The sequence below is a fragment of the Grus americana genome, chromosome 10, assembly GCF_028858705.1.
Source record: "Grus americana isolate bGruAme1 chromosome 10, bGruAme1.mat, whole genome shotgun sequence".
Lineage (NCBI taxonomy): Eukaryota > Metazoa > Chordata > Aves > Gruiformes > Gruidae > Grus > Grus americana.
The window spans coordinates 2,025,927-2,053,613 of record NC_072861.1 but is presented as its reverse complement, the minus strand read 5'-3'; the positions used below and the strand labels follow the sequence as shown (position 1 = coordinate 2,053,613).

Sequence of the window (27,687 nt, the reverse complement as noted above, 5' to 3'; positions counted from 1 at the left end):
CAACCAAGAGAGTATTTTTGCTGGTAAAACTGTGTGACTCTCAGCCAGAGATTATGCCTTTTTCCTCCCAGAAATCTGACCTAAGGCTATCCTGCCATTGGCAAAGTGCCCTCAACAAGCCCTTGTGTACAGCACTGCAAGCACGCAGATCTAAAAGACGGCAAACACTTTGGCTTCTCTATTCTAGTCTCTCCAGGCCTGCCTAAATCTTTCTTCCTCAGTCTTCTGCCACAGCAAGGGCTTCAGTTGCAGCCTAAGGGCTGCGAACCAAGGGCTTCTCACAGATCCAGCTCTTAAGAGTTTTCTTGAATGGTAACAGAAGTAAATGTTGCACTTATATAATTTTGCTGATGGGGTTGTACTACACCAATTTGTTAGTTTGAGGTATATGCTGACGAGGTAGTGACGACATTTCAGCGCCCTTTGTATCACAGTGGTGAGGTCTGATTTGATAGACACCAAACATTTCAAGGCACATGCACTACCAATGACACCAGCACTGCTGTTAGAGTGAATGGAAATTATAATCTATATACTAAAGAATCCGAAGTATATATTACGAGATGCAATCCACAAAACACTCACCAATGAGTATGTAAATTGGATGGATTTAGGGGACTAAAGAATATTTTGAGAGTTTTGTTTCCAGAGTTCCTTTCCAAAGACAAGACTGGGCATCTGTCATTCATCTTCTATCTTGCCAAAGAAGTTGAGAACACAGAAAAGCACTTAAAGCATTGCTCTGTCCGTATGCACTGCTCACGTCAGATATAGAACCATCCTTTCTTCTGGACAGAATACAATGCCACCTGTAATATATCTAATAACTCTCACGTGACTGTTTACAGAGCCAAACCTGACAGATAAACTGGGGTTTAGCTGTCCCGTCGTTCTGCAGCTCTCAGCACCTGACAGCGTGGCAGCTGGTGCAGCTGCACTTGGAGTCTCACAGGGGCAAGAATGGAAATGCCGTCAAGACATCTTCTTGGCAAAGTTTTCTCACTTCTTCCTTGATGATAATTTCCTAACCTGTTGTCTTCCCACAAGATTTTTAATTCTTGCATCTCTGTTGGTCTGAACCATTTGCTCCAGAAACAAGGCGGTTATTCCTGAGCTCAGGCAGTCACTGCCACAAACTCTAATTGCTCGGGGTGTTCACCGGCACACGTGGTGGCTCACGCTTGCTCCAGTTCCTGCCTATTCTGCTGAAAGCCAGGCTGATCACCACAGGGCGCTGTAAAATCCAGCAATTTGGCTCAAATTGAAAGAAATGCATAATTCTGGATCTGGATGTTCCCAGCTCCAGCCCTGGTGTCTCAGCCAAGATGGAAGCCGTTCCGATGCTGAGTTCTCAAAAAAATGGACGATGGCAAGGCCTCCAAGGAAGGCAGATTTATAATCATGAGGCAGAGTGGGAGGGAAAAGAGATTCTATGCACAGAAACACTCACTTCTACAACAGCAAACCTCTCTAATGTGGTAGTTCAGACCCTGCAGAACATCCAAACAACTGGCATCTGACAGCTTCATACTAGGCATTTCTTCCAAACTCTAATTCTGGGTACAGACTATGCTGATACTCATTAAGTAATTTAAACTGGGACTTGCATCTTTCCTGCACTGCACTACCGATGAGCGTTTTGCAACTGCCAAGACATGAAAGTGTGTTTGTTATTAACACATCACTATATAATTAGGGGACTTAGCAGGGGGCTGGGTATTCACATGTTCTTCTTCCTCTGTTGCTGACAGTGTTAGATGAAAGTCTCTAGGTATCCCATTAGGTGACAAGTGAAAATGAGTTCTGCAGCCAAAACTAAGCAATTTGGCACAATTTAGTAGAGAGATGGCATTTTCTGCTCAAAAAGGGCCCAGAATTAGAACAGCAGGAGGTGTTACAGATCAAGATTGAGATGCGCTGGCCAAGCTGAGTGGGTGTCTTATGGAGCAGAGCAGCAGTGGGTGCTGAAGTCCAGGATTGAGATATGTTGGCAGAGCTCAGATGGGGAATGCTGCCCAGTTTCTGAGAACAAGACAGAGTCTGTATTTTAATTAGAGTTCCTCTGCTCATCTGCATGGCTCAGCACAAACTTTCATCTTCTGAATTTTCTAGGCCTTTATTAGGATCCATCCAAAAAGCCTACCTTCCACTTTTTCCTACTCCTCCCCCAGTGAAGACATGCCGGTACCAACTGCTCACATTCATGTGTTCTGCTGTTGGCTCTCATTAAGTGTCATGGGTCAAGCATCAGAAATCTATGCACTAATTTCATGTATATAGACTGATATATGGTTCCCGCTGTAAAGAGTTTCCAGTTCAGATTAAACGAGGCCTGCAATCAAAGACAGCAGGCTGTGGGATTTCAGGGAGAGTAAAAAAGGCACGATGACACGTAGAGGAGTGAGCTGGACACACAAAACCTGAATAACTGACTTCACAAAGCCTGGGGAACGGAGAGAGAGGCAGTAATACGATGGCAGCGTTGGATAGGACAGGAGGCAACAGGATTGCAAGCATCTGCAATGCAAATCCTGCCCTGAGTACTGCGTAATGTTTATTAGCTACGGCTAAAGATTCCATCCCAAGCATTACAGATACGCACGACCGATCCCAGCAACAATAAAGGAATTCATAGTTTGAGAAAAAACTCCTCCCCTTTCCCCATTGTGCACAGGCCTACAGTTTAGGCTGGCCAAAGTAGGTCAAAGGGAATGAGTTCATTTGAATATGTAAATTCAACTTAACAAGGAGCAAAGACAATTGCTTCAAGCTTGTGAGTTCAAGCTAAGAAAAACAGGTCTTCATAGCTCCTTTGGGAACTCAAAGCTTTGGCTTTCACCCCTCCCTGCTGTTCCCTCTGCTCGTCCATCTTCATCCCTTTCCCCTCTCGCCTCCAGCCTAGTGAGCATCAGGCAAACCCCTCCATTTCTCAAAACCATGCCTGTGGTCAAAACAGCAAACTCAGTACGGTCATTAGAAAGCTCACGCATAAAGGTTTGTGAGCTCTGAGCAGCTGCTGCGAACACGTCCTACGTGTGCAACTCTCCACAAGCTAATTTTCAAACAAGCAAGAAAACGCATCTTTTGTCTGCCTCCTGCAGACAAAGTCTTTTTTCCTCTTTTTTCTTTTTTTTTTTTTTTTTTTTTTGCTGAAGGGAACAAGTTCAGTTTCCAATAACTGAAGACTGATTAAATCCGCTGTCCCTCTACCACCCCCTCCCAGTCACAGGCAGCTCATACCATGAAACAGTGTCAAGAAAAAGGATTTCTTATACAAGGAACTTCATATAACCAGAGAGAAGAAACGAAGGAAAATTGTTGGCATTAATTTTTGATTTAACTCTTTCCAGTCTAAAATCCTCTAACTCATACCTTTCTCTTCCTATGTTTTTAATAAAAGTATTCTGGCAAAAACTGTTTAAATCAGTGTGTTGTATCTTTGAAATAACACACAGCACTGAACCAGGAGTAATCGGCTTGATACTTCCGTAATTAAACAGGTATTTAATTAATACCTTTTACTCAGCCTGAGTCAACTCCTATGAAGCCAACAGCCCTGTGTCCCTCTGTTACCTCTGACTAAAATTTGTGGGGCACTGGGTGGCTCAAGGGAAGGAAATAAGGAGCCAAATTTCAGTTCTCAGTTGACAGTTTCATCTCCAATTTGGCTGTTTGAGGCAAACCTACATCTGCAGTGGCTTAAAACGAATGTCGACCAAGAAATCGCTGTTTAGCTCTGTAACTGAGCAGGTTCTCTTTTCTTTTTTTTAAAAACGTTTTATTTTTATTGGCAGGAATAAAGACGATAAAACAAATCTTTCAATTACCTTTGCAGTCTCATTCAAGTCCACTGACAAAACTGTTCATGGAGATTGAACGCCAGCAGTTTACGGAGACCGAATAACAGTGGTTCCTCCTGAGCACCTTCGCTGTTGTTGATCTGGAAACCATACCTGTTCTGGGAGTAAAAAAAGCCAACTTTAGTCTTCAGGGCAACAATGCAGAAGACTGCATTTACATCAGATGAAAAACTAATCGCCCCAAAATGGAATTGTGGCTTAATTCCCAAAAGTATTGCTGTGTTAGGTTATCTGCTTGCAGCCCAACCCTCTGACAACACAGTGCTAATAATGGGGTCCCCGAGCTGTGACAACGCTCTGGGTTGTGGCTGCCTTACGGGCACGTCTAATTATGATGTTCTGTGACAAGGCTATAAATACACACGCTCCCACAGGTGGAGACCTGATTGTAGTGAGCAGCGAGGGGTTCTGCAGGTATTTGCTCTGTTCTCACGCAGCGTAGCATTGCCTGCTTGAACCGGAGGGCTGTTTATAACTGCAAAAGCCTCGCAGGCCTATACCTCAGGGAATTCCAGAGTATGGAAGCAAGCGAGATTTCATAATCACATATAGATCAAACGTTAGCGGGAAGAGTGCCGAAGGGAAAAAGAGTAAATTTGTTCAAATGAAAAAGCCTGCTGACAAAACCCAAAGACCACCTGAGCAAAGGAAAATGAGAATTACATATTAACAGACCAACTCTGGTGGGCTGAATGTAGGTCTAAGCGGCGATGAAGATAATCAGTCTTTTATGGGGCACTTAGGCAGTTGTTTGAGGAGAAAGAACTGTTTAAAGGATTTCTTGAATAGGGAAGGCGGCTAGGCCTCTAGTTTGTTTAAGATTCTGTTAAGGATTCTGTTCTTAAAGATCATTACATTATCATAACGCTTTAGGCTTATAAAAGCAGTCAGTGCCCCTGCACACCACCCGCTGCCAGGTGAGGAGGAGTTTTCTCAATCTTTCCTTCCCTAGCAATTCCGGCCCCCATCGTCTGTGCCTTCTGCCCCCCTTTGCACCCTTGGACTTCACTTGCTCCTACACGAACAAAGAAAAAAAACCAAAAAAAACCCAAAAGAAGTCCTTTTTGATAAGGACCAGTAAGAAAGGGAATCTGATAGGCCCATCATAAATTCATAACAGCTGCTGCAGATGAGCTGTTGACTGAATACTAATTCTTGCATCCTAAAAAAAAAAAAAAAATCAACAAAAAGCCTTCCGCTATCCCATCTCCTTTACTGTTTGTTTTGTCAGAGTCAAAGGAGATGACAATCACTCACAACATAGAACTGAATAAGAAAATTATCAGCTGCCTCAGCCAACGCACCGTGGCACGCAGTTGTCAAACTCTTGCAAATTTTGTCATAAGCCTTAGAGCTAATGTTTCTATGATTTCTAAAGAAGCCTGGAAAAGCTCCCTTTCATGAAAAAGGGAAACCTCCCTTTTGACTTGCTACACCACCTCTGTGATGGGATGAAACAGGCACCAAAGGACGCTTTCTCCCACAGCTCCCAGGGCAGGTTGCCTCAGGAGGAGCATGGGCAGAGATTCGATGAAGTTAACTCACCCTGAAGAAGGCACCAAAGAAACAGAGACCAGAAGCTGTGCCACAGAGGAAGAAAGAATATATACAGGGCCAGTGATTAGCTTCAGGTCAGTGACTGGTTTGCTGGACAGGAGCTGTTTAGACAAAGGAGCTGGGGCACAGCAGTGACGGGCACTGTGTGATTGAGGCAGACAAAGTGGAACTATAACACAGACCCACAAAGGTCCTGGACAACAAAGGACAGAAGGGGCACCCTGAGGAAGAACCCAAACGAAAGGAGAGTGAAGCAGTACCACGTACAGAGGAGCGTGCTGGCCTGATGCCCAGAGAGGCTTTGGCTCAGTGCTGGTAACACGGTGAAGGCCAAGCCCCGAGGCAGGCCCAGCCTGCAGCAGCACCAGGGCAGCGCTCACCGCAGACTCCTCGCCCCAGCGCTGGCTCCCCGCCGCCCGACAGCCCAGTTCTGAGGACGCCGGAGTCCCTGAGCACGGCGATGCCCGTGACCGACCCGCTCCCCCCCGCCATTTCCCCTCACGACGCGCCGCCGCCCTCACGCAGCCCCCGCCTCCCGCCTTATTCCCGTAGCTCAGTTACGCAGCCGGCGCAGCCGTACCTCCCAGAGGTACGTAGGTTGCGGGCGGGAGAAGCCGCTCCGTTCGCGTAGGGCCCGCCTCGATTCCCGAAACGCCTTTACGACAGCTGGCGCCCGGCGGGGGCGGGGCGCTACGGAGGCGGCGTAAGGAGGCCCCCGCCGCTAACGTCCCTCCTCAGACGTGGCGGGCGAGGAAAGGGGTTGGGGGGGGGACCGGCGCGGACGCCGCCGCCGCGATGTGGCAGAGGTCGGTGTGCGTGGGCCTGCTGGCCCTGGCGCTGGGCTACCTCTGCCTCCTGGGCCCCGAGCTGCCCCACTCGGCGCTGCGGCACCTCTCCGCCTCGCTGCTGGGGGGGCTGCGCCGCGCCCGCTCCCTCGAGGGCCGTATGGTGGCGGCCTGGCAGGCGGCAATCGTCCGCCCGGCCCGGGGATGGGCGCGCGTCGCCGTCGGGTAGGTGCCGGTAGCGCGGAGCGGCGGGGGATGGCGCCCCTTCCCATGGGCCGGGCTGTATCTCTCTCTATAGATCTGTATCTCTCTCTATATATCGTATATAGGTATGCGTATGTATGTATCAGGGCCTCACCTGCCGGGCGGAGCTCTCCAGCGGCCTCAGCGCAGCCTCCCTGAGTTACTACGAGGTTCAAAGCTGCTTCATGAGTTACTGGGGGTTGGGGTCGGTGCGGCCCAGCAGGCTCAGGGAGAGGCCTCCGCTTTCCGCCAGACAGGCAGCTGCCCACGCTGTAGGCAGGCAGGCAGGCAGGCAGGCAGGAGGAGAGGCTGGTCGTGGAGCACGAGGTGGTGCCAAGGCAGCTGGGCGCTCGCTGGAGCTCCTGCCTGTTCGTTAAACCTCTCTGTTAATTTTCCAGGCGAGGACGTTCTCCTGAGAGAGCCGCTGGCGAGCGCGGGCAGCTGCCTGCTGCGTTGCTTAGTCAGAGGTGGACCTCGGCTGAGGGGATTAATGGCCAAAAAAAGTCACATATTGGTGATTTATGTGTGCTGCGTGGTTCAGACGCGGTTGGCAAGCCTGACTCTGGAGACCTTCCCCCCGGCTTGCTTGCCCGAAAACCAAATTTATATACGGAGTCTGAGGGACCTGGAGCTGGTGGCACGTCCCCAGGAAGGTGGCAGTTGGGGAGCAGAGTCTGGCAATAAATAGGTACAAGAGATGAGTTTATAAAGTGGGGAAGCGCGCGAAGCCTTCGCGATGGGGGAAAATTAACCGAGTCAAGGCAGAGATGCAAAGGGGAGAGGTGAGGGAGGGAAGGGGGAGGAGAACGCAAGAGACGTTGAAGACATCTGTGCCTGCACAGGGAAATGCATCACCCTTTCTCTTTTTAAACTGGAAAGAAGGCAAGGGAAAAGTTCAGGAATATCACATTGATGCTAAATGCTGGTTTTAAGTCTGACCATTAACCTTGCCGTTATATATAGCGCTTGACTCACTTTCTTTTAAATATAAGGACATGACAGGATAACTTGACTATGACTAGAAGAGTCGGCCTTCAAGTGTTGGAAGAAGTTACTCCACCTCAGAGGCTGTGTAGCTGATAAGTGTTAGCTGGAGCCTGTCTCGCTCTTGCGTTACGGTTGATGCAGGCTTTCTCCCATCAATGGATAACAAAATAGGTTTTCCAGTGCCTCTTTTAGTCTTTTGCCATGCCTTCACTGGAAAAGAGCCAGGTATCTTTGGTTTGTTCCTTCCTTTCTTCTTTGGTTTAAAGCAACTGAATATATGTATATATAATATATACACACACACCCCAAACTTGAAGTTCAACAGCAAAAGCAGTTCATTAGTAGCATATCCCTGCTGTTAAGGGAGTTTATTAAAAGCATGAAGTGTGTTAGCAGAGGAATGGCAGAGAGGGAGAAGACAGACAGCTGGAAGATGATTAGAGGTGTCTCACTTGAAAGAACTGTGACTTGGTTTATGTCCCCTTGCATTTTTAATGATTCATTAAAATATAAAGTTGCTGACCTTTTGCTGCAGTGAGTTTGGGGCTGAAACGCTGCTTGAGCTTATTGTTTCTTTGGTTTTCTTTGCTCTGCTCTGCGAGGGGATTTTTCTCTCCTTCATGTATGAGATGATGTGCAATACAGCAGATTTCTGAGCTGGTTACCTCGTGTCCTGAAAAGCCTCAGGGATTTTAATGTCCTTTATTTTGTATGATGCAGCCTTCATGTGTTGGGGCCCAAATCATGCATGAAAGGTCACTGACGGGGAGGAATGCAAAATGGCTGTGCGTTTCACGCTGACACATAAGCAGGCGTTGGCATTTGGAGTGTCTTCTGGATAGACACAGAGCAAGTTAGAGATCCTGCAAAAGTTTTATAGATTGTTTGGATCCCTGTCAGAGAAGCGTGGGGCAGAGGAACAGAAATTGCACTTGACAGCAGTTCCAGATGATGTTTTAGTCTTAGTCCTTGCTGGTATCATCTCAGTAAATATTTGGTATATATTGATGTCTCTCTGAAACCAAGGACTAGAAACAAAGGGAAGTGTTGGTAAACTTTCTTCCTGGGGGCCTGGTTCCAGCCCAGAAACTTTCCTGTTCTCTAGTCTGAATTAGAATGTGTTTAAATTTATGTAATTGATAAGAAATGGGGACTGGAAGATTTGAGCTGCAGGTTAGACTTTGCATTAAGTCTAGACCTGCTGAAATAGTTATCATTTCCTAACTATTGCAGGATTTTTCTCCCGTTTCTAGTATTTGAGAGAAGGCGGCATGGTAATTCTGGAAATTTGGGATGGTCCTTTTGAAATTGCAGTTTTCAGATATTTCAGCTGAAAAGTTGCTCTCTTGACTTCTCATAAACAGAACCAGCCTGGCAGGGGTGTGTTTGTGTGCGTGGTTTTGGTTAGTGTTAGGAGTAGTTGAAACTCCAGAGGCTGATCTAGTAGACTTAAATACTTTCAGTTTTGTTTTTAACAGTTCTGAATTGTATGTATGTTGTAAACCAGAAATACATATTTAAAAAAAAAAAAACCAAACCCAACACCTTCTTATTCTAAGAATTTAAAATGTTATTCTTATTGGGCCTATTCTTTTTTGAGCAAGCCTAAGGCAGCACACAAAGTGCAAAATGTACTGCAACGTACGCAACCACCTTTGGACCGCTCAGCTTACTTGTTTGTAAATGTCAAAAGGAGAACACTTTAGTAGAGAATTTGAGGAAATTCATATGCCTTTGAGTTCGTTTCTTTTTGTTTGCTTGATTGTTTTCCCCCTTAGCATGAGGGCTGCGAGCAGCAAACATCACTGGCTGGGAAGTGATCTCATTGTATTGTCTCGCAAGTGCCGTACGGTACGTGTGGTTTTTTTCCTTACGCATTTTCCTTCTGTCTTCCAGCGTCAACGCCTGCGTAGACGTGGTTCTGTCCGGCGTGAAGTTGTTAGAGGCGCTCGGTCTTGAACCTGGGGATGGAAAAAATCATGCGGTCTTGAAGTCCAGACAGGACCTAAAAGAAGCATTTGCTCACTTCATGGAAAAAGGGGCAGCTGCCGAGCGCTTCTTCAGCGATGCCGAGTCTTTCCATCACATTGCGCAGACAGCCTCCGAGTACCCTGGTGCACAGGTACGTCTTCCGCCTGAAAATAAGCCTTGAGCAGTGTGTTTCTTATTTTCTGCATCGTTGGTGACTTTCATTCTCTGTCTAATGAGAGTGCAAATCATTCAGGAAAGAAACCTCTGCCATAGCTTGAGTGTGTTAATGACTTTCCGCAGAACTCTGCACCTGGTTTTGAGTGGTCTATCCCTCGATTGCTTTCCCAAGACTGAAGTGTCAGTCCGAGACGCCTCTGTAAGAATACTGTTGTATGGGAGCCAGATGGGGCCGGTGCTGTAACAGGCTCCAACATCTTGTAATGAGGCAGGAAGGGGGGAAATAGATCCCAGCGCTAGGAGTTGTAAACACTCCGATCAGCTCAGCTACTTAACGCAGGATTTAAATTCTCTCTAGGAGTGATGAAAAGAAATAGGTGTTTTTTTCTGAAGCCTCCCTTTCCAAAAGCAAGGGTTTGTTGCTCTAATTTATACTGGGTCTTCTAATCTAGCTTGATACCTTGCTTGACAATTAGCTCATTTTTACAAACTGCTTAATGCCGCCTTCTATGCGGTTTGCCGGCTGCTTTTGAAGATGAGGAAGAGCTCTAAATGTTTTCTGTTGGTCAGGACTCTCCTGTGTTGACTTGTTTCTCACCACTTTTGCTACGCTGGCTTTCTGGCGTCACCTGATTATTAGCTGTATCCTTCTATAGCCTGTTTTCTGTCCCCTCTGAGCGCCTGCGATCCTCACGACAATGGATATTCTTTGGCTTCAAAGCTCGCATTGGAGTTTTCTTACTTGAAAGTTTGACCTTTCTTACCTGAAGAGACTTTCACTGTTCTGCTCACTTCATGCGGGCACAGGTAGCAGGTTTAACCTTGATTTCAAACTGGATGAAGTATTATTGCGGTTTTCAAATGATTGCTTGTCAGCCTTGCTAATAAAACACAAGTTACCAACTACCACAGAAAAGCTGCACAGAAGTAAGGGCTGTTTACGTTATGAATTGATTTGTACAGGGCTGTGAGTTACCTAAAGGCAAATATTTAGATTAGAAAAAAAAAAGAGAACACTTAACTTGTCAAGATCTCACAGAGAATTGTAAAATTGTTTTGCCTTCAGCCCCGATAAGCTTTATTAACTTCCATAATGCTAGACTCTTTTCTAAAAAAGGTAAAATCTCTAGCTGATACCGAGGACGCTATCAAAGCAAGGGAATGCCCACACCTGCCTCTGTTTGTTTTACAGCTTTATGTAGGAGGAAATGCTGCTCTCATTGGTCAGAAACTTGCAACAAATCCAGACCTGAAGGTATGCGTTCCAAAAGTTTCGTGCTATTCACTTGTCTTTCACGTTACTTCCCTGTAGATTTTGGGGATCCTGCAGTTATTTCTTAGGTTATGGTGGAACATATGGTTGGCCTTACAAGTTATGTAGCTGATTTTTTTTAAATTGCATTATTCTCTTTTTTTTTTTAAATCAGTTGTCTAGGTGATGCTTAAATGCACTGAAATGGTGGCAAAGGACGTGGCAGGTGATCCTTGATTGTTTTTTCTCTTGTTTCTAGATCCTCCTTTGTGGCCCAGTTGGTCCTAAACTCCATGAACTACTTGATGACAATGTGGTTGTGCCACCTGAATCCATGCAGGAAAGAGACGAATTCCATCTTATCTTGGAGTATCAAGCAGGTACCTTGCCAAAGGCTGGATGTTAGATGGGAACCCTGAACATCACTCAGATAGTCCCGGTTTTAAAGTTGGAGGGTTTTTGGGAATCAGTTAATTCCAGAAAGACTGTGTAAGTTATCAGTATTGGCAGCTGTCACCGGGCTAATTGGGTAATTCCATGCGCTTCAGGGAGCTGCGGTAGGTGAACAGACATCTAAAAGTCTTTTGAAACTTTTTCCCTTTGTAATACAGTTACTGAAACGTGAACTCCTGCTGCTGTCTTGCCATGCCTTTGGTTCTGTATGCTTGTACGCTACAACCTATAGAAACCAAGCAGACTTTTTATTTAGTTGTGATACATAGCCTAAGCAGACCTGACGGGTGTAATTCTAAAGCTGTATGAACACTAAAATAGTTTGGCAGTGTTCTCTGAAAACAGAAAGGTACCATTTAACCTCATGCAGATGAAATTCAGGGTAACCCTAAGGGAATGACTAAAACAAATCTGCGCGTATTTTCTTGCTGTTTTCCATCTGAATCCTTCTGCTGGTCCTGTCTCGATGTACAGCTTCAGAAAGAGTTACGTTGGCCTGACAGAAGAGGGAGTGTTTGGGAAGGAGGGAGGGCAAGAAGCCCCATAATTCAACTTTTTCAGCAGCAAAACTAATCCCAAAGCATCCACTCTGATGGACTCCTGGCTGAGACAAGGTTACTATAACTGACAAGTGCTGTTACACAGTAGCCAATGGAAAATACACTAATTTTGAAGGGAATCTTATTCTTCTTGCTCCTGGAAGCATCCTGATTAGATGCTACATCAATAGAAGATGCCTCAGCATCTTTGTTCCCAGGTAAGAACTGCCCTCCTGATGCAAAGCTGAGGATCTTTGTCCCAGGCAGAGCTTTGCCTTAAGCCTTTTCTTAAGAGGAGGCAGCGCTGATGGCTGTTGATGCTGGTTTAGTGGCTTTTCCCCAAATGCTGCTCACGTTCTCCGAACTCTAACCAGCACATGGTCTGGGAGAGCTGAGTAAAGAAGTATGCAGGCTGGCTCTAAGGTGGAGATTCCGCCTATAATAGCCCCAAAATTGCTTGTGTCTTGAGCTTTCTGTTCAAGCTGCCCTTGTGACCGGTGTTTATTTATTCCCTTACATTTCTTTCTGTCCAGTTATCATAACTGGCACCAGGAACCGAACAGCAATGCGTGTACAGATGGGGAGAGCTGGCCAGTTGGACTGTGGCTGCTGTAATTTGTATCCTCTCTAGGCTGTCGTTACCCTCTTTTCTCATGGCTCGGTGTCCTGGCGATGGAGCCCATTTAATTTATCATCTTATCCAGGAATAAACCAGTTTACACATACAGCACTGATGCAGTTCTATTCTGCAGATCATTTCTGGGAGCTGCGCAGTAAGGACCGGTCAGAACCGTAAGAGTTGTTGAGGGTGTACCCAGAGACAGGCTAACAAGCGGCTGTTGCCAGAAGGGGAGGTCTCCCCTCTGCTATCCTGCTCACTCCAGCCGTCTGGCTTGAGCTGGCTGTGACACTCACCTAATTGCACGATCAACTAATACAACCAATTAGAACATCACAAAGCTTGCAAAACCAAACAAGTACTGAATTTTCCTTGTGATCAGACGAGCATCTAAATGAGGCAGAGGGAGTGAATGAAGAGAATGAGTGAGAAAAAGAGCGACAGATGGCACATTGGGCCAGTGAAAGCGTGAAACCATGCCCTTGGATTCCAGCAGGATATCCCAAAACAATCTCCGGATGTGTGGTTTGATTTGCTTCTCTTCTGAGTTAACTTCCTTCTATTTGTTTCACCCTAGGCGAGGAGTGGGGACAAGTGAGAGCACCCAACGCCAACCGCTTTATCTTCTCCCACGACCTATCAAATGGCGCCTTAAATATGCTGGAAGTGTTTGTGTCCAGCTTGGATGAATTTCAGCCGGATCTTGTGGTACTTTCAGGACTTCACATGATGGAAGGCCAGAGCAAGGAGATGCGACAGAGACGACTTATGGAGGTAAGATACTTGAATACCGGTGTCTCCTTAATTTCCATTCCAACAAATGCTTCCTGACGAAGTCTTGGTTTTCCAGGTTTGAACTTGTAATTAGGCTGGGTCTGCAGATCTCCCACAAATCTTTTCAGTATTGCACGCTAAAAGAAGAATGTGAACTGTAGGAATGGCAAAAGTCTAATCCCATAACACTCATGTTTCTTGGATTCAGTGGGTTGACTAGCAGGGAAAAAGGTATGGTCTGGTTGTCTGGCTGGAGTGCATTGGAACTGGAGCTTTTCTGGTGGCTAAATGACATTTTTTCTATCCCTGATACTAAGATGATCAAGGTTATAATCGAGGCTTGCATTCTTTAAGCAGCTTCTGTGTTAGATAATCCAAGAGGCAGCTTTCTCATCTGAGCCCAAAAGAGCTACACCACCTTTTCTTTTTCTTTACAGATCATTGCCTGTCATACAGTGCCTTTCCTGATGCAATGCACTAGCCGCCTTTTTTTCCTTCTTTTTCTCTGTTCTAGGATCAGCTGTTCTACAGCTGCTTCAGATTTGTGAGGTTTCTGAGTAAGTCCATTAGTAAAGTGCTGAGCTGGGTGCAGATCAGGGTTAGATACAGTTTTCCTCCTCTGGGATTCTGAAAACTAGAAATTGTTTTTATTTCTGCCCCTTAGCAGTACATTCTGGCACCTGTCAGACATCCCATTTGGAATTATGTTTCAGTCCGTACACAAGAAGATTAAAAGATGTGTACCTCCGAGTCAAACCCCCTTTGTTCTTTCTGGTTCTTAATGAATATGTGGTTTAGGGTTGGTTTGTTTGGGTTTTTTTCTTTTCCTGTACCCCTGCAGGCTGTGGCCTCCATCTCAGATATCCCTACTGACATTCCCATACACCTGGAGTTGGCCAGTATGACTGATCAAGATTTTATGAGCAACATCGTGCATCAGGTAACGAAAACGAAAGGACGTGCTCTTTTTACCAGCTTCCTTTTCTTCAGTATCACAATGTGCAGACTGGTAGATGAATATAGAAATGAAAACTTAAAATTAGGGCTGTCCATTAGAAGATAAATTGAGAACATGGGGTTAATGTCTCCTATTTTATTTGGAATGCTTCTGTTTTCTCTGCTGAGCTTACCAGAGTCTCCTCTGTGCAGCGAAGGAGAACTGTAATGACTTCTAGCTTAGCAGAGGACAAATTTTTCTTTAGCTCCGAGAGACTACTCAATTTAGATAGGTGTCGCTGGGAAGTTTCATTTAGGAGGTATCTTACAATGCTCTCGGTTGATCATCAGACTGTTTTCAGCAAAGACTAAGGATTTTTTGCAGATCGGAGTTTATTCAGTAAAAAATACCATGCAACGCAGCTGGGCTCTGTTCTCTGATAGGAAGATTTTTTGCGGTCATGGGGGGAAGGTGACCCGGGAGAATACGTGTAACTCCGCAGGTCCAAGTAACTTTGGCTGGTTTAGATTTAGGAGGTGTGCAGATTTCTAGAAAAAACAGGATTTGAATTTGAGCTTACAGTTTAAAACAACCCCTCAATTTCTTTGCAGAATTTCTTTCCTGCAGATCCTGATGGTTCCTTGTTTTCCTCTCCAGGAAACTGGGTGCTCCCTTCTGCTGAGCACGCTGGCGATAAGAGGCAGTAATGCAGCACTATAAAACCAACGCCCTGAATGAGAAAAACCAAAGCGTGATTCTCTCTCTGAAGGAAAAACCGTTGTTGCTGTGTTTTCTGTTAGCAGGTCTTTCCCCTGGTGAACTCCATTGGGCTGAACGAACAGGAGCTGCTGTTCCTCACGCAATCCGCCTCTGGTCCCCACGCCTCCCTCACTTCCTGGAGCGGAGTTCCCGACGTGGGTGTAGTCAGCGACATCCTCTTCTGGATCCTGAAGGAGCACGGGAAGACCGCAGAGCGGGCCTCTGATCTCACGCGGATCCACTTCCACACCCTGGCCTACCATATCCTCGTCACAGTGGATGGGTACTGGGGCAACCAGGTTGCCGCTGTGGCAGCCGGAGCTCGAGCAGCGGGGACTCAAGCCTGCGCGACCGAAACCATCGATACCAGCAAAGTCTTTCTTAAAGCTCCTTTGGAGTTCGTGACCTCCCAGATAGAGGCACCTTCCAAAATCTCTTTAAATCCGGATGAGCCAGTGGTGCATTGGCACAGAGAAGGCATCTCGTTCCATTTCACTCCTGTTTTGGTGTGTAAAGATCCCGTCCGGACCGTGGGACTTGGGGATGCTATTTCAGCTGAAGGACTCCTATACTCAGAAGTATATCCTCAATAGAAGACTAAGACCCTCCTTTTTCTCCAATACCGTTTGGTTTCGGAGGAACCTTGGTGTTCTCATTAGGATTTCAGCAGTATAGGAACAGAATCGGGATGTGGTGTGTTTTCTGGGTATGACTGAAAAAGAGCCAAAGAATAATTCCAGGTATAAACTGTCAGATACATTCCAGTCACTTGGCAGCGACTTGAACGCTTCACGTTTTGGGTGCAGACTTTTTAGTATTTAATGTGAAAATTGGCTTTGTTTTGTTCTAAACATGCGGGGAGGGAAACAGATATCAAAATCCCTATTTGGCGTAGGTTTGCCATTTGTAACTCTGGATGGGTCTTGCCTGTTAGTGCCGGAAAGTACAGCGGCCAGGAGAATCTCCTGCGCGTGGATCCCAGGGTGAGCACGGCAGCGCTCGTCCCTGTCTTGCCTCTGATATATTAAAAATAAAAGGCTCTTGCGGTTATCTCCTCGCAGCACGTTGCTACGTGGCAAGAGCAAACCTTCCGCTTGCTTGGTGTGATGATGAAATCTTTTACTGATGAAATTACCTCTCGACCTTGGTGCCCTCAGCACCGGAGGGAGCCAGAGTCCTGAAATGTGATGCACGCTTTACCTCCATCTTAAACAAAAACCCGACTCGAGGCTGCGTAGGTTACTTTGGGTATCTGTTCTCTCTGTGACTAAAGCTATTCAGCTGACCCCTAGTAGCCCGTCCGTAGTTTTTTGGGCAGCTAGAAGTAAAGATAATCCGGGTTTATATTTCGGGAGACGGCTTTATTTTCTTGCCAGGTGAACCGCAAACCGTTACCTGTGTTTGCTGTACGCTAAATACCGAGAGTTCCAGCCAACACAGCCGGTGTTCTTTGCTAACAGCGGGTGCTTCTCTCTGGTAGTTTACAGAAAAGCTATTGAGTGCTGGAGACTAATTGGGTTTTGTTTGAGAATGGTTGTGCAGTTTTCTTCCGATTCCCTGCCTGCCATTCAGAAGGGTTAATATGTTAGGGAAGGTCCTTCCGGAGGCTCAAAAGCATTTTCCGGGTTTGAAAGATTCCAAGATTGAAGCGAGTAGGGTTTTTTAGGGTTTGATGTTGGTTTGTTTTTTTTCTTTGACTAGGTCACTGATCGTTTCTTTCCTCTGGACAGCCTTTGAAATTAAAAAAGTAGAACTATGTGTCCTTGTTACATACTCTGCTTATATTTTTTCCTCCTCATAGTCGCACATGATGGATTGCATAGCACCAGCGTTTTATTTTTTCTGTCTCTTTCCAGCATGGTTTTATTTCTGTTCGCCTCCAGAAACTGCAAGTGTATCTGCATAGCTATCATATACATTTTTTTCAGCATAACTGGATCAAATGCAATCGCCATGTCTATGCAAGCCTGCGCTAGACCAGAATTTGCAGGAGGTCGCGTTAGGTCCGTTTTTACGTCTGAAAGGAGGGGAGGAGAGTCCGTATCATTTGGGCTGGAGTGATGCGGTTCAGTAACGCTGTCACGTTGCTGTCGGTGATGTTGTCCTGTTGGAAAATGCCATCGTGAATGCTCTGTAAGGATAAAAAATGATGGCTGTTTTAACTTGTACTGACTTAGCACACGACACTGTCTGTCAATGTATATTTAACTTCTGCTGCCCTCTGAGCAAAAAGCCTCTGTGTTTTACCAGAGGAGCAACACAGTCAGCACTGTTTTCCTGCAGCTTATCCCATCCTGATCTTCCGTTCAGTCTCAGCATTTATCTTGGTGCGGGATCTTCTTAAGACTGGAACTATTTTAATCCAGATTTTTTATTATTATTGATAAATTGTAGCGTGGGACTTAGGAGTTCTGCTTTAGTCTTCCCACAGAAAAAAAGTAAATTAAAAAAAAAAAATCTCTCCTTATAGCTGTCTGAAAGGTCTGTGGCCGTTGGCAGGGTTATTTTGCAACCGTTGATCGCAGCCTTCTGGCACGCCGCCCCCAGGACCACCAAAGGCCGCGCATCCTGCCAGCTGGAGAACTAATCCCTTGCTTATGCTCGGTCCCACTTTCCTGACGTTGGGCCAAGCGGTGTGGATTCTTGAGCTGGAAACAAAACAAAAGTAAATCCACACAAGCTGTCAGCAGCAAATGGGCCTGCTGCTGTGTTTCACTTCTCTCTCCCAAAAAACATTTGCTGGGATGCGAGGGGATTGGTCTGGCGTTGCCTTATGGCCGTTTAAAATCACAGAACCGCAGTAACAGAACTTGTCTGAGGGTGAGCTGTGCTTGGCTTTAACAGGAGTGTATTTTTAAAAACTACTTTGTATAAATTGCTGTAAAAAAGTATGAAAAAGGGGTTTATTGCTTAGAATTCATCTGGGCCTAAAAGTTAAAACTCTAATTACTATTAACTCCTCCTTCCTGCTGCTCCTGTTCTTTCTCAGCAGGTAATATTTCTTCCCTGGCCTGTTGTCGGTGCGCTGTGAACGCCCGGTGCTGTGAGTCACTTCTCGGATGACGGCAGCTCGTGATGGCTAGACTGCTGCTCTATCTATAGATCCGCTTTGCTCGGGCGTATCGAGCTCGCCTGGTCACCAAATTCACTCACCGAGAATAATTCTTAACAAGTGTGACCTGTTAATCAGACGTGCTGTTAGTATCCCTGATTAAGCTTTGAAACAATCTATATGATAATAAAACTGAATTGAGTGGTGGGACGCAGCAGCCGGTCTTCACTTAGCGTTTCACGCTCTGCGAACGTGATGCGCTTAACTTTCCTCTGCCTTCCCAACTTAATTACAAGAAGGGTTGCAGAGTCTCGTTAAATCCTTTTCCTGCCCGTGTAGGCTGTCGCGCACCTCCGCGCAGCTACAACAGCGGCAGCAAAGCAGAGCTGCTTGGTTTTTAACAGACCTTGCCGAACAACAGAAATGGAAATTGCTCGTGGGGGGTTTGCTGGTCCGCATAGCGGGGAAGAAACACCTAGTGAAAATCCTAGTGATTGTGGGTTTTGTTTGGTTTGTAAAATCCTTGGTAGGTAAGAGACTTTTAAATTAATTTATCAATTCTAAAAACCCAGATCTCTCTTTACCAAGAAGAAACAGAGAAGTTGCAACAGTACCAAAGGTTCAGAACTGGGCTTGACGTAATCTCTGCTTTCCCCGATCCTCTCTGTCTCCACAAATTGTTTGTTCTCGTGCGTCGCTCCACAGTGGCGGGCGACCGAAACCTCAGCTAGCCTCGTGCTCCTCAGCAGAAGGGTTTCCACTGGAAATGTTTACTCACGCGCAGTTTCCCAAAGATGCGATAGATGAGCTCATCATTGTGACAGTAAGCTAGCGGCTCTCTAGATGACAAAACTCGTGCACGTTGATATTCCCACTTCTGTGGGCCTGTGGCCAGCGCAGCCGCGTTGGGTTTTGGGGTTTTTTTTGTCTTGCTCTTGATCAAAAATGAGCTTCATGGTTTTTTCTGTGTACGTCGCTTACTGAAGGGCAAGGTATGGATTACTTGAGAGGCGTGAATCTCGGGGGGCTGGCAGACTTTGAAGGGATACGTTCCTGCTCTGCCCGCAGTGACACGGGGTTGCTGCCCCATGGAAGAGCCAATCCCGAATCCAACTCTTTCCGATTTAAAGGCTCTTTATTATTATTTTTTTTTCTCTCCAGGGGAGTTTCGCAGCATTGCTCAGGAATTACTTGATTTTTCTTTACTTCGGTGTTTCCTGGTTATTTCTGCAGTATGTGAGGTCTGGTTAAGTTTACTCTTCTTGAGTTCCTTTTTACAGAAATGGTGCTGAATTTTCTTCCTTAGCCTTAGCAAAGACCTCAGCAACTCCTTTGACCCTTGTTAGATGTTGCCTTTGAGCCTGATTCTGCTCCTCAGCTACTGGAACCCCAAGCTTCGATATCCACTCCCACAACCCAACAGAAAGCCATCAGCAGCGTGTATGTATTTGCCATCCGTTATCTTCTGCTCAAGTTTATTTTAAGACTAGTTAGCCTAAGGTAGGGGTTGCTTTCTAGTACACCTCCCAGTGATAATAACAGAAATAAAAAGTCAATTATTTTTTTAAACTGTGAAATCTGCCTGTGGTTGGCTTTTTTTGTTTTAAATTCTGTAATCACACCCCGAATTATCAGGAATTACGTGCCACAGGGTGAGGTTTCTAGCCGTGTCCAGAGGAAAAAAATAAAAGCTAAAATGAATACCAGGGCAGTTTTTGCAAGATTGGTAAAAGGCAACCTAACTCTTTCCAGTTCCCCTGAGAGTCGTTTGGGCTCTCTTTTGGGGAGCTTAAGTGAAAGCTGATGCTGTTGTCGAGGAGCGAGCAGCTAAAGTGTCTCTGCGTTGGTATTTGGCACTGGCTGCTGATACACGTGCTTGGAGCAATCTGTTCTGGAGCAGCGCTGTGTCACACGGTGTGCTGCGTTGCTATTCCTGGTGTAAGGAAACTCATCTAGTTTTTTAGCACATTGGGAAGAACAGTATAAAACTGGAGGAAAACACTGAATTTACATTTTTATGGCTCGAGTTGGATTGTCCTTATGTCCCGTGTTCAGTCAGTATTTGAACATGAATGTTTCTCTCGAGCCATATTAATTACGCTCTTCTCCAGTGCAATTAATGTTCTGGTAAAAGCATACAGTTATTTTTTTTTTTTAAACCTGTGATGATACCAAAGTGGTAGTTTAACGTTTAAAAAAACAATTACATGTCCATAGACTCATTAGTTAAAACCAGCTAAAACGGACTCTGCAACAAAGACCATCTCACGTTCCTCACTCAAGCTCTGCTGAGGTTACCAGAGAGAGAAAAGGGAATACTAAAGGTTTTGCTTTGAAAGTTGGAGTGATAAGGGGTTAGAGGAAACCAATTTGCAACAAGTTCTTTTGCGTAGCACATCCCTCGGCCCGCTCTCACCCCTCCTGTCTGCTTTCTGCTCCAGCAGTCTGATTAAACTTGAATCAAACTTGATCTTAGAGCCAGAAATGATTGTTCTGCCTGTTCAGAGGCGTCAGACGAACTTTTCTGTAACAGATGGAGCAGTTTCTTGCATAATATCTCAGGTGGATCCTAAGCGCCGACCAGGCTGAATTCTCAGGGAGTTACTGATCCAAATTTTTGTGGGAGGACGTTCTCTTGGCAAAGGAAAGAAACGCCGGTTGGAAATGGCGTGCGTGGCCGTTACCTTCTGTGCCTGTTCCAAAGAGCCCGCTGTTGGCCTTTGCTGAGAAAAGCGTGTAGCGGCTGAAGAATACAAATGCCGGCAGCTAAGGGGGAAGGATCTCATTAAAATGCAAGTGGGGGAAACAAACAAAAAAAAAAAACCCTGAAAACCTCCCCGGTGAATTTCTCAGGAAAGCTGTTCCTTATTCAGTGCAGCCTGGGTAAAAGTGGGTTCAATCCTCACCTGTATCTTTCATATATAACCCCCTGATTATCTTTTTTTTTTTGGTGCAGTTTGGTTTGAGAGAGTGGTAAAGCTTTCCTTGGAGCAGAACTGTGTTTTCTGTTACATAAAACAGCCTTGGCAGATGAACTACTTGTTAAAATTTACTTTTTTGTAGTGCATTTATGTGTGGAGCTTATTCTTCTAGTAACGCTTGGGTTTCCTCATCCAGCACCGAGACTTTTCTGTCCCTGTAGAAGAGGCTTTGCCGACTGAAACCCAATTCCCAGCGGTTAAGTCTAAATTTTTAATGTCTTCTGCGAGAAGAGGGTGTTGAGCAGGACCCAATTGCTCAATATTGCCGGTCGGTGACCTCAAGGTCACGTGGCGAGTAGACACCAATACTGCCCGTGTTGTAAATCAGCATCCAGTCGTCTCAGGGACCTCAAAACCGGAGTTGTTGGGGTTGAACACACGTTGTTGGATGGATCCGTCGTCACTCCTGGCTGAAACAAGGGCTTGCTGCCCAGGCGTCGCTATTCGAGTGGTTCTCTCCTGGGGGGAAGTTGAGCTGTGGTCTTCCTTGTAAGCTGTATGACTTAACCTGGTTAATGATACACCTTGTTCTTAAGGGGGGGGAAGTCCTCAAGCAGATGGTTTCTAATTCCCCTAGAAATTAAGCTCATCGTTCTTTTCCACCTTAAAATTTTAATTACGGGGGGAAAAGAGAAGATTAGAATTACGGCTCATGCCAGAAACAGGTTTTAGAACATACGGTGCGATTTCCAAAATCCCTAAATGACTCGGTATGGTCCTGCTGAAAAATCCCTTCCTTAGTTTCAGCTGAAAGAAGAGTCTGGCCCCGTTCTCATCATTAGATTGCATTAAAAAAAGCTCTCTGCAAAGATCCTCTGAATTTACTGTGTGCAAATGCCGTCATCACCATATCCAGGGGGAGGAGAGGGAACAGGACGAGGAATTGCAGTTCTATTTATTATCCAACTGTAATTACATATTTAAAAACACTTCCTTACTTCCAGAAAGTAACAAGATGCTACAGCTCCTTTTCCCAGAAGAAGAATTGGTTCATTGTCTGCATAAGCTTTTCTCCAAACTATTTATTTTAAATACCTTTAGAGTACCTCCTAATGTAGTAAACCCTGTGTACAGACGTGTAACACTTAACTCTGTAAAAGCGTAAAAGAAGGTAAGAGGTTGCAGCAGTGGGACTGGGTGAGAGATCCTTGATTGTTCCTGGTCTCTGGTGGGCTCTAAGTTGAGACCGGCGGTAGGAGGAGGGCCGCTCCTGCCCACTGAATATCGCAAAGGAGTTTAAAAGATGACAATAATCAAGTGCTGTTGGAAAAAAAGTCTTGAACTGAAATTTTGGGGGTGAGGTAAAGAGTTCCCTACCCTTGCTCTGCAATCTTAACCTCTTCTTCACACTAACTTTCGGTGTAAAAAGTTCCATGTGAATAAAAAGGGTTGCGCTGTACCTGAGTTACACTGCTTCTTGGCTGGTTTGTTTAAATTTGCCGCTGCTCCACACCAGATCCTGTTCTCTTTGGCTCCTAGCACAAAGGAAACCTTGCAGGAGAGCTACCCTGAAGCTGAACCGATAGAAAACCCAGCAGTAGAGGACAGCTGGGGTAAAAAACAAGCCACGTCTGAGCTAAGCAGGCAGTTTTGGCAGGCAGAACAGAGGAGAACGTGCAGGGTTCCCCATTTTGGTGCTCTCCAGGGAGCAGGGTAGCACTTCAGTTCCTGGTTGGGCTCTAAAGATGCGTTAACGTCACTCCGGGTAACAGCAGCTAACCACCAAAGGACATTAATGTACCCAGAGACACGGTCCTGCTGCTCTTACCTTGTCGCTACAGCAAAGTTTCCATCGCTAACCTCGTTCATTACGGAGTGACGCAATGCAACAGTGCAGAACTAAAAGCAGGAGATGGATTTTCAAAAGCTGGGTAACCTCAAATAGCCACAAATACACTGAAGCTGTGGCTTTGTTGGGGCAGCGCTATGGATTCTGCTTGGAAAATTTGGATCGAAAGTCCCTCAGCCATGTCAGCTTTGTGTGCTGCTTGGTACGCAGAGGGCAGGAAGAAAAAAAAATTGGTTCCCAAAAGCAGTTGTTTTGGGGACCTGGCTCCAGCTCCAGATAAATCCCAGAGGCAACAAACTGACAGTAGCAGAGAGAAGGAAGGCTCAGGCTTTGCTGTTCAAAGACAGAAACAATTTCAAAGCTTCTCTAGCATCACATGGGCATTAAAATTCCTTGCTCCGCTCGCCAACAGGCTGCTTTGCCGCCTTGCAGCATAAATGGGTTCTCCTAAAATACAACTGTAAGGAGGGCACAACTAAATGATTCAGAGCTTGGCTGCTGTCATCCTACAACGATTTAAATTTAGCTGAAGCTGACCATGCCGTCCTTTCTGAAAAAGTTTGCTCTTTGGGTTTGGTTTTTTTCCTTCAAACCAATCTTCCCCCCCCCCCATGCTGGGCAATACAAGGTCTCAAGGAAGAACTCTGCTCACGTGAGGACAGAGCTTCACCCAGGCTCGTTTACCCTGTTTCTCAGCAAACCATTAGGAATCTGGCAGACGTTTTTAGCTGTCGGGGCTAGCCCACTTCCAGAACAGCCGGCCTCTGAGCACCTGCCTTGCTGTGGGCCAGCTTTGCAATTTTCTTAGCTGCCACCTAGAAACTTACGCTGCACAGAAATTCAAGAAATTCAAAGAACGATCCTGGGATCAGAAGTCCTAACGAAGTGGGCTCGGTTGGCTGGCTAACCCACGGGCTGTTAGCCCGCCCATCCTCCTCAGGCCCCCAGCCGTTTCGGCTCCCTTTCCTCAGCCTGAGAAAGCATTTACAAAGTCTTGCCCTTGTGAAACGGGGAGCGACAAGCCCTCGTTTCACAGTAAGCCAGGCTGTGCTAGTCCTGAGCCCGGCTGTGCTAGTCCTGAGCCTGGCTTACTGGCTCTGCGCTTGCCCTGGCGAGGTGCGCAACCTTCACCCCCTCCCCGAGCACATTACCACTGACCTTACTACAGCCTGTGTAGGGCTTACTCAGCCCTTACAAGTTCAGCCACCGGAAGGGTTTGATCCTCTTTGGGATCCAGGACGCTAAGTCGCTACCGCTGGTTTTTTTGAACACCCTTCTGGTGGAGTTACACCCGAACGCTGAAGACAGCCGACTCTGTGGAGACGTAGATCTCCATCCTCGGGTCTCTTCCAGCAAGCTGTGAGCACACAGCGACACAGGAACCTCTTCTGATTGCTGCAACGACTCCTTGGGACAAGGTAGGGACCACATGCTAAAATCGTTACGAGAAAACAAACTGCATTTAGACTAACTGACGGTGGGGTGAAGCCACCGTGGGTGGGGGCAGAGGGCAGGTCCCGTTCCCCACAAGGCAGCAGGCGGCTCTGGGGATGCTCCTGCGCCTGCCCGTCCTGCCCAGAGTCCCTCCTAGTCTGCTGCCTGCCGGCTCTTGCGCTTTTCTTTCCTCTGTTCCTCAGCCCCTGTTGGTGCCGAGGGCTCCTCGGGGCTCGTTTCTGAGCCCGGTTCTGGTTCCAGGGGCAGCGAGGGAGGCTTTGCAAGCGGAGGTGATGCTCCGGCGCCTGGGGAGAGAACACAGGTACCGTTACTATGACTACACGTCCTTCGTCTTACTCTCTTTGCCCTTCCAGGCGATGCAGAACAATCACAGCTATTAATTACGCTTAGATTTATTCTGTCCAGCGTTAGCTTATCGACAGTACTCGACTCTTGCGAGCCGTCCAGCCAGAGACCTTACAGAACCCAAAGTTGTGCTGAAGAGAAGCCAGGGTGCAGGATCTCATCCAGCTGGGCTGCTGTCAGAACTCAGTACAAACTCAAACTTAGAAATTAACTCGTGCTTCGGAAGGGAAAAGATTTCCCCGGGAGCTGGTTTATATTCAAGCTGGAGCCAAAGCCACAGTATCGCTTTCAGTTCACAGTTTTAGCAAACTCAGGGAGAGTTTCCAGGCAGTTAAAGTAGCTGCTTACAGAATAAAAGCAAAATGGGACACTGCCATGCTGAAGTTGTTTCTACGCTTAGATTTAGGCTGACAACTGATGTTATGAACCAGCTCCCTTCTCTGGTGTGGATGATAAAGTCCCTCAGGTAAACCCCAAACTCCTGTATGGTTTATTTTTTTTTATTTTTCAGCTTTCCTGACTAAGCGTTCCCTGCACGGAAAGTTTATTCCATGCGTGAGAAACGGAACAGGTCCTTAGGGGCGCAGAAGAAAGAGGCCTGGACTACACAACCTCCCTCCTGGTTCACTCCATGGGAAACGAAACTAAGGGTGACAGAAAATCACCACGATGAGCAATATTTCTGGCGCATCCCTCCTCGGCGGGAGGATATTGCCCAGCCCTGGCAAGAAGCAGCCCGTAGGGTGTCGAAGGCTGACGCTAAATCCTGAGCAACCTCCAGCCCAGCGGCCCGAGTTAAAGGTAATTCAGCAACATCTGCAAGGGAGGGAGCTGGCTGGACGGCCAAAGCAGTTGCAGTTTTGTAACAGAAATGATAAAGCGCTCGTGAAAATTGTCCATTTCCCTTCTCTCCAGCAGCCTGTATGCACATGTCAGCTCCTGGGCAATTCCAAAGGAAGACAAGAGGTCTGGTTTCCAATACCACCTCCTGCCCAGAGCAGGATCTGAATCCCAGGCCGATGGAGTCTTGCCCGTCACAGCTCAGATAGGAAAGGAAACTTTACTGACTTTCCACAGCCCTGCAAAAAGGAAGGCAGTACAGCGCACCCCTTCCTGCCACACTCCCTCGACTCAGAAAACTGGGAAAGCTATTCCCAAATACTGACATCATGACGGTGTAAGCGAGCCGATACCTTCCTAAAGACGTGCTGTAACCCTGGATTCAAAGAGAGATTTCTCTTCTCTCCTTCTCCCCGTCCACAGCTCTACTCTAAAGAGAAGGAAAAGAGAATTACCTGGGGGAAGCTGCGTGGTTTTCCCGTAGCCCGCAGCTGAGGACATGGCTTGACCCAGGGCCTGGTTAGAGCCCAGAGGCTGCTGAGAGCTGGAGGATTTCCCGGACGGAGCAGCTCGCTGCTTGGATTTAGACTCTTTAGAAGGTTTAGTCCAGACCAGGCTCTCTCCAACCTGCAGGGCAGCTCCCATCTTCTGGGCGACCTCCACCATCTTCTCAAGCAACAAAAAGAGGAGAACCTCGTGAACGGGAATGCTTCAGACAACAATAAAGTCAACACCACCACCAAAAAAACTAATAAAAGCGAGAGCTGCGCAGAGCTGGGTACTGCCTTGGTGCTCAAGGGAAACATCTCTGCTAATTCATTCCCTTAATTAAGAGGGAATCTTGTCTTGCTGTGTATTGATTGAAAAACCGGGCTTCAAAGAGGAGAAATGAAGCAAGCAGCTCTCAGCAGGCAACTGCTCTACTCGGAAAATCTCATAAGCAGAATTTCTTCCTAATAATTGGACTCCAAAGTCAAATTTCCTCCTCGTTTGTTGCCAACCTTATCGTGACTGCTTAGTTCCCGCTGACAACTGCTAGGCACGTACCTCAGGGTCAAAGTCAAGAGGAGAGCCGCTCTCCCTTGCTGCGTTAACCTTCCTCTCCATCTCCTGGTACTGGCAGAGGGCTCCCTTCTTGTCGCCCTGGTTATAGAGCAGGACAGCGTAGTTCAGGTTGACAAGGGGGTTGCACCTGCAGCAAACACACAGGATGCGTCACACTCACTGCGGGAACGCTTACCCGGACTTGAATTAAAGCCCAGACGTGGCCAAGAAGCAAAAGCGAGTCCTTCGGGAACACGATAGCGTCCCACGTGCTTGGTGAGAGACTCGGTGCCTGGGCTCAGCGATGACAACATAAACCTCATCCACCTAGTAAAACCATACACAACTCTACGTGCTGTTGCAGAGAAACAGCGGGCGATATCTATTAACAAAGGACTCAACACCGCAGATAACACTCATCCTGTGCAGTCCTGCCTCCCCTCCGGAGGCAGAACAGCGCATGAAGATTTCAAAAAGGTGGAATTGCTCCATATATTCTCATTTTCCCCAGTATTCCACATTTTCTTCCCTAGGATACATTAACGTCAAACAGCAACTTTTCTTCTGGCATAGCCAGGAGTGTAAGTAAAGTCAACCGGAGGGGAAGAGTGAGCTGAGTCCCTTGGCTCCGTAATTGGTAAGCGAAGCTCTCGGAGACTTGATCCTTCCTTAATTGCCTGACAAGCTGCACTCAACAAACCGCTCTGAGCATTCTGTAGCTGTCCAAATTTCACCCTTATTTTGGAGAAGCGAAACGCACACGTGTTATCTGACAAAAAAAAAATGAAACGCAAACGCTCAGCTCATCCAGGCCACAGGATGGAAGAGCAGAGGTCGTGGGGGCGCGTGGAAGAGCGCCGTCCAACCGCAGGTCCCTGCGGAGGAGCCGCGCACAGGTATGACCGCACGCAGGTCAGCGAGAGATGCTTTGTACAGTTTGCACGATAAATCTGAGCGAGGGACTGGTGCCCTCTCCTGGAGTCTGGCAGGGATAACCGGAGCCATCCAAGGACTCCAGCACCCACACCCGGGGGGCCAAGACAGAGAGAAAAGTGTCAAGACAGAGAGAAAAACCTTCCCTTTGTGAAAAGTGCAGAAGGGAAGGCTTCTGCTAACGCCGTCCAATAAATAGAAAGTGTCATCTGCAGGCCATGACTATCCATCCTCGGTAAGTTATATGACAGCGCTGCAAGAAAGAAGACCAGTAGAAGAAATCTGAGAGCATTTATAACCGTTGGTTTTCCTTTAACTGAGAAACTGGGACACTG

At 46.7% G+C, this 27,687-nt stretch overlaps 2 protein-coding genes across 4 annotated transcripts in view; one reads left to right on the top strand and one right to left on the bottom strand.

Annotated features, from left to right (window-relative positions):
- The first annotated feature begins 6,079 nt into the window (after positions 1 to 6,079).
- On the top strand, positions 6,080 to 16,671 carry ADPGK (ADP dependent glucokinase). Of its 2 annotated transcripts, none has more exons than XM_054836187.1 (7): positions 6,080 to 6,427; positions 9,329 to 9,554; positions 10,773 to 10,835; positions 11,092 to 11,212; positions 13,021 to 13,217; positions 14,059 to 14,157; positions 14,958 to 16,671. In XM_054836187.1, the coding sequence occupies exons 1-7, from the start codon at positions 6,213 to 6,215 to the stop codon at positions 15,504 to 15,506; spliced, it is 1,470 nt and encodes a 489-aa protein (XP_054692162.1). In that variant the 5' UTR covers positions 6,080 to 6,212; the 3' UTR covers positions 15,507 to 16,671. The 2 variants fall into 2 exon arrangements, with proteins under 2 accessions (XP_054692162.1, XP_054692161.1); XM_054836186.1 differs by having other exon boundaries at positions 6,108 to 6,427; positions 14,955 to 16,671.
- A 5,151-nt stretch (positions 16,672 to 21,822) lies between these two features.
- Positions 21,823 to 27,687, bottom strand: part of BBS4 (Bardet-Biedl syndrome 4) — a 40,017-nt gene continuing 34,152 nt past the window's right edge. Inside the window, exons 14-16 of one of the 2 annotated variants that reach the window (XM_054836184.1) lie at positions 26,423 to 26,567; positions 25,831 to 26,041; positions 21,823 to 24,474 (exon numbers count right to left, since the gene is read on the bottom strand). In XM_054836184.1, coding sequence (XP_054692159.1) covers positions 24,323 to 24,474; positions 25,831 to 26,041; positions 26,423 to 26,567 — 508 coding nt within the window. In that variant the 3' untranslated portion in view covers positions 21,823 to 24,322. The remainder of the gene's footprint in view (positions 24,475 to 25,830; positions 26,042 to 26,422; positions 26,568 to 27,687) is intronic. The other variant, XM_054836185.1, reaches the window with a different exon arrangement.

Coding starts and splice junctions, on each gene's coding strand:
- ADPGK (XM_054836186.1), top strand. CDS start 6,213: ATGTGGCAGAGGTCGGTGTGCGTGGGCCTGCTGGCCCTGGCGCTGGGC. Junction 10,836..11,091: donor CAACAAATCCAGACCTGAAG/GTATGCGTTCCA, acceptor TCTTGTTTCTAG/ATCCTCCTTTGTGGCCCAGT. Junction 14,158..14,954: donor TGAGCAACATCGTGCATCAG/GTAACGAAAACG, acceptor GTTTTCTGTTAG/CAGGTCTTTCCCCTGGTGAA.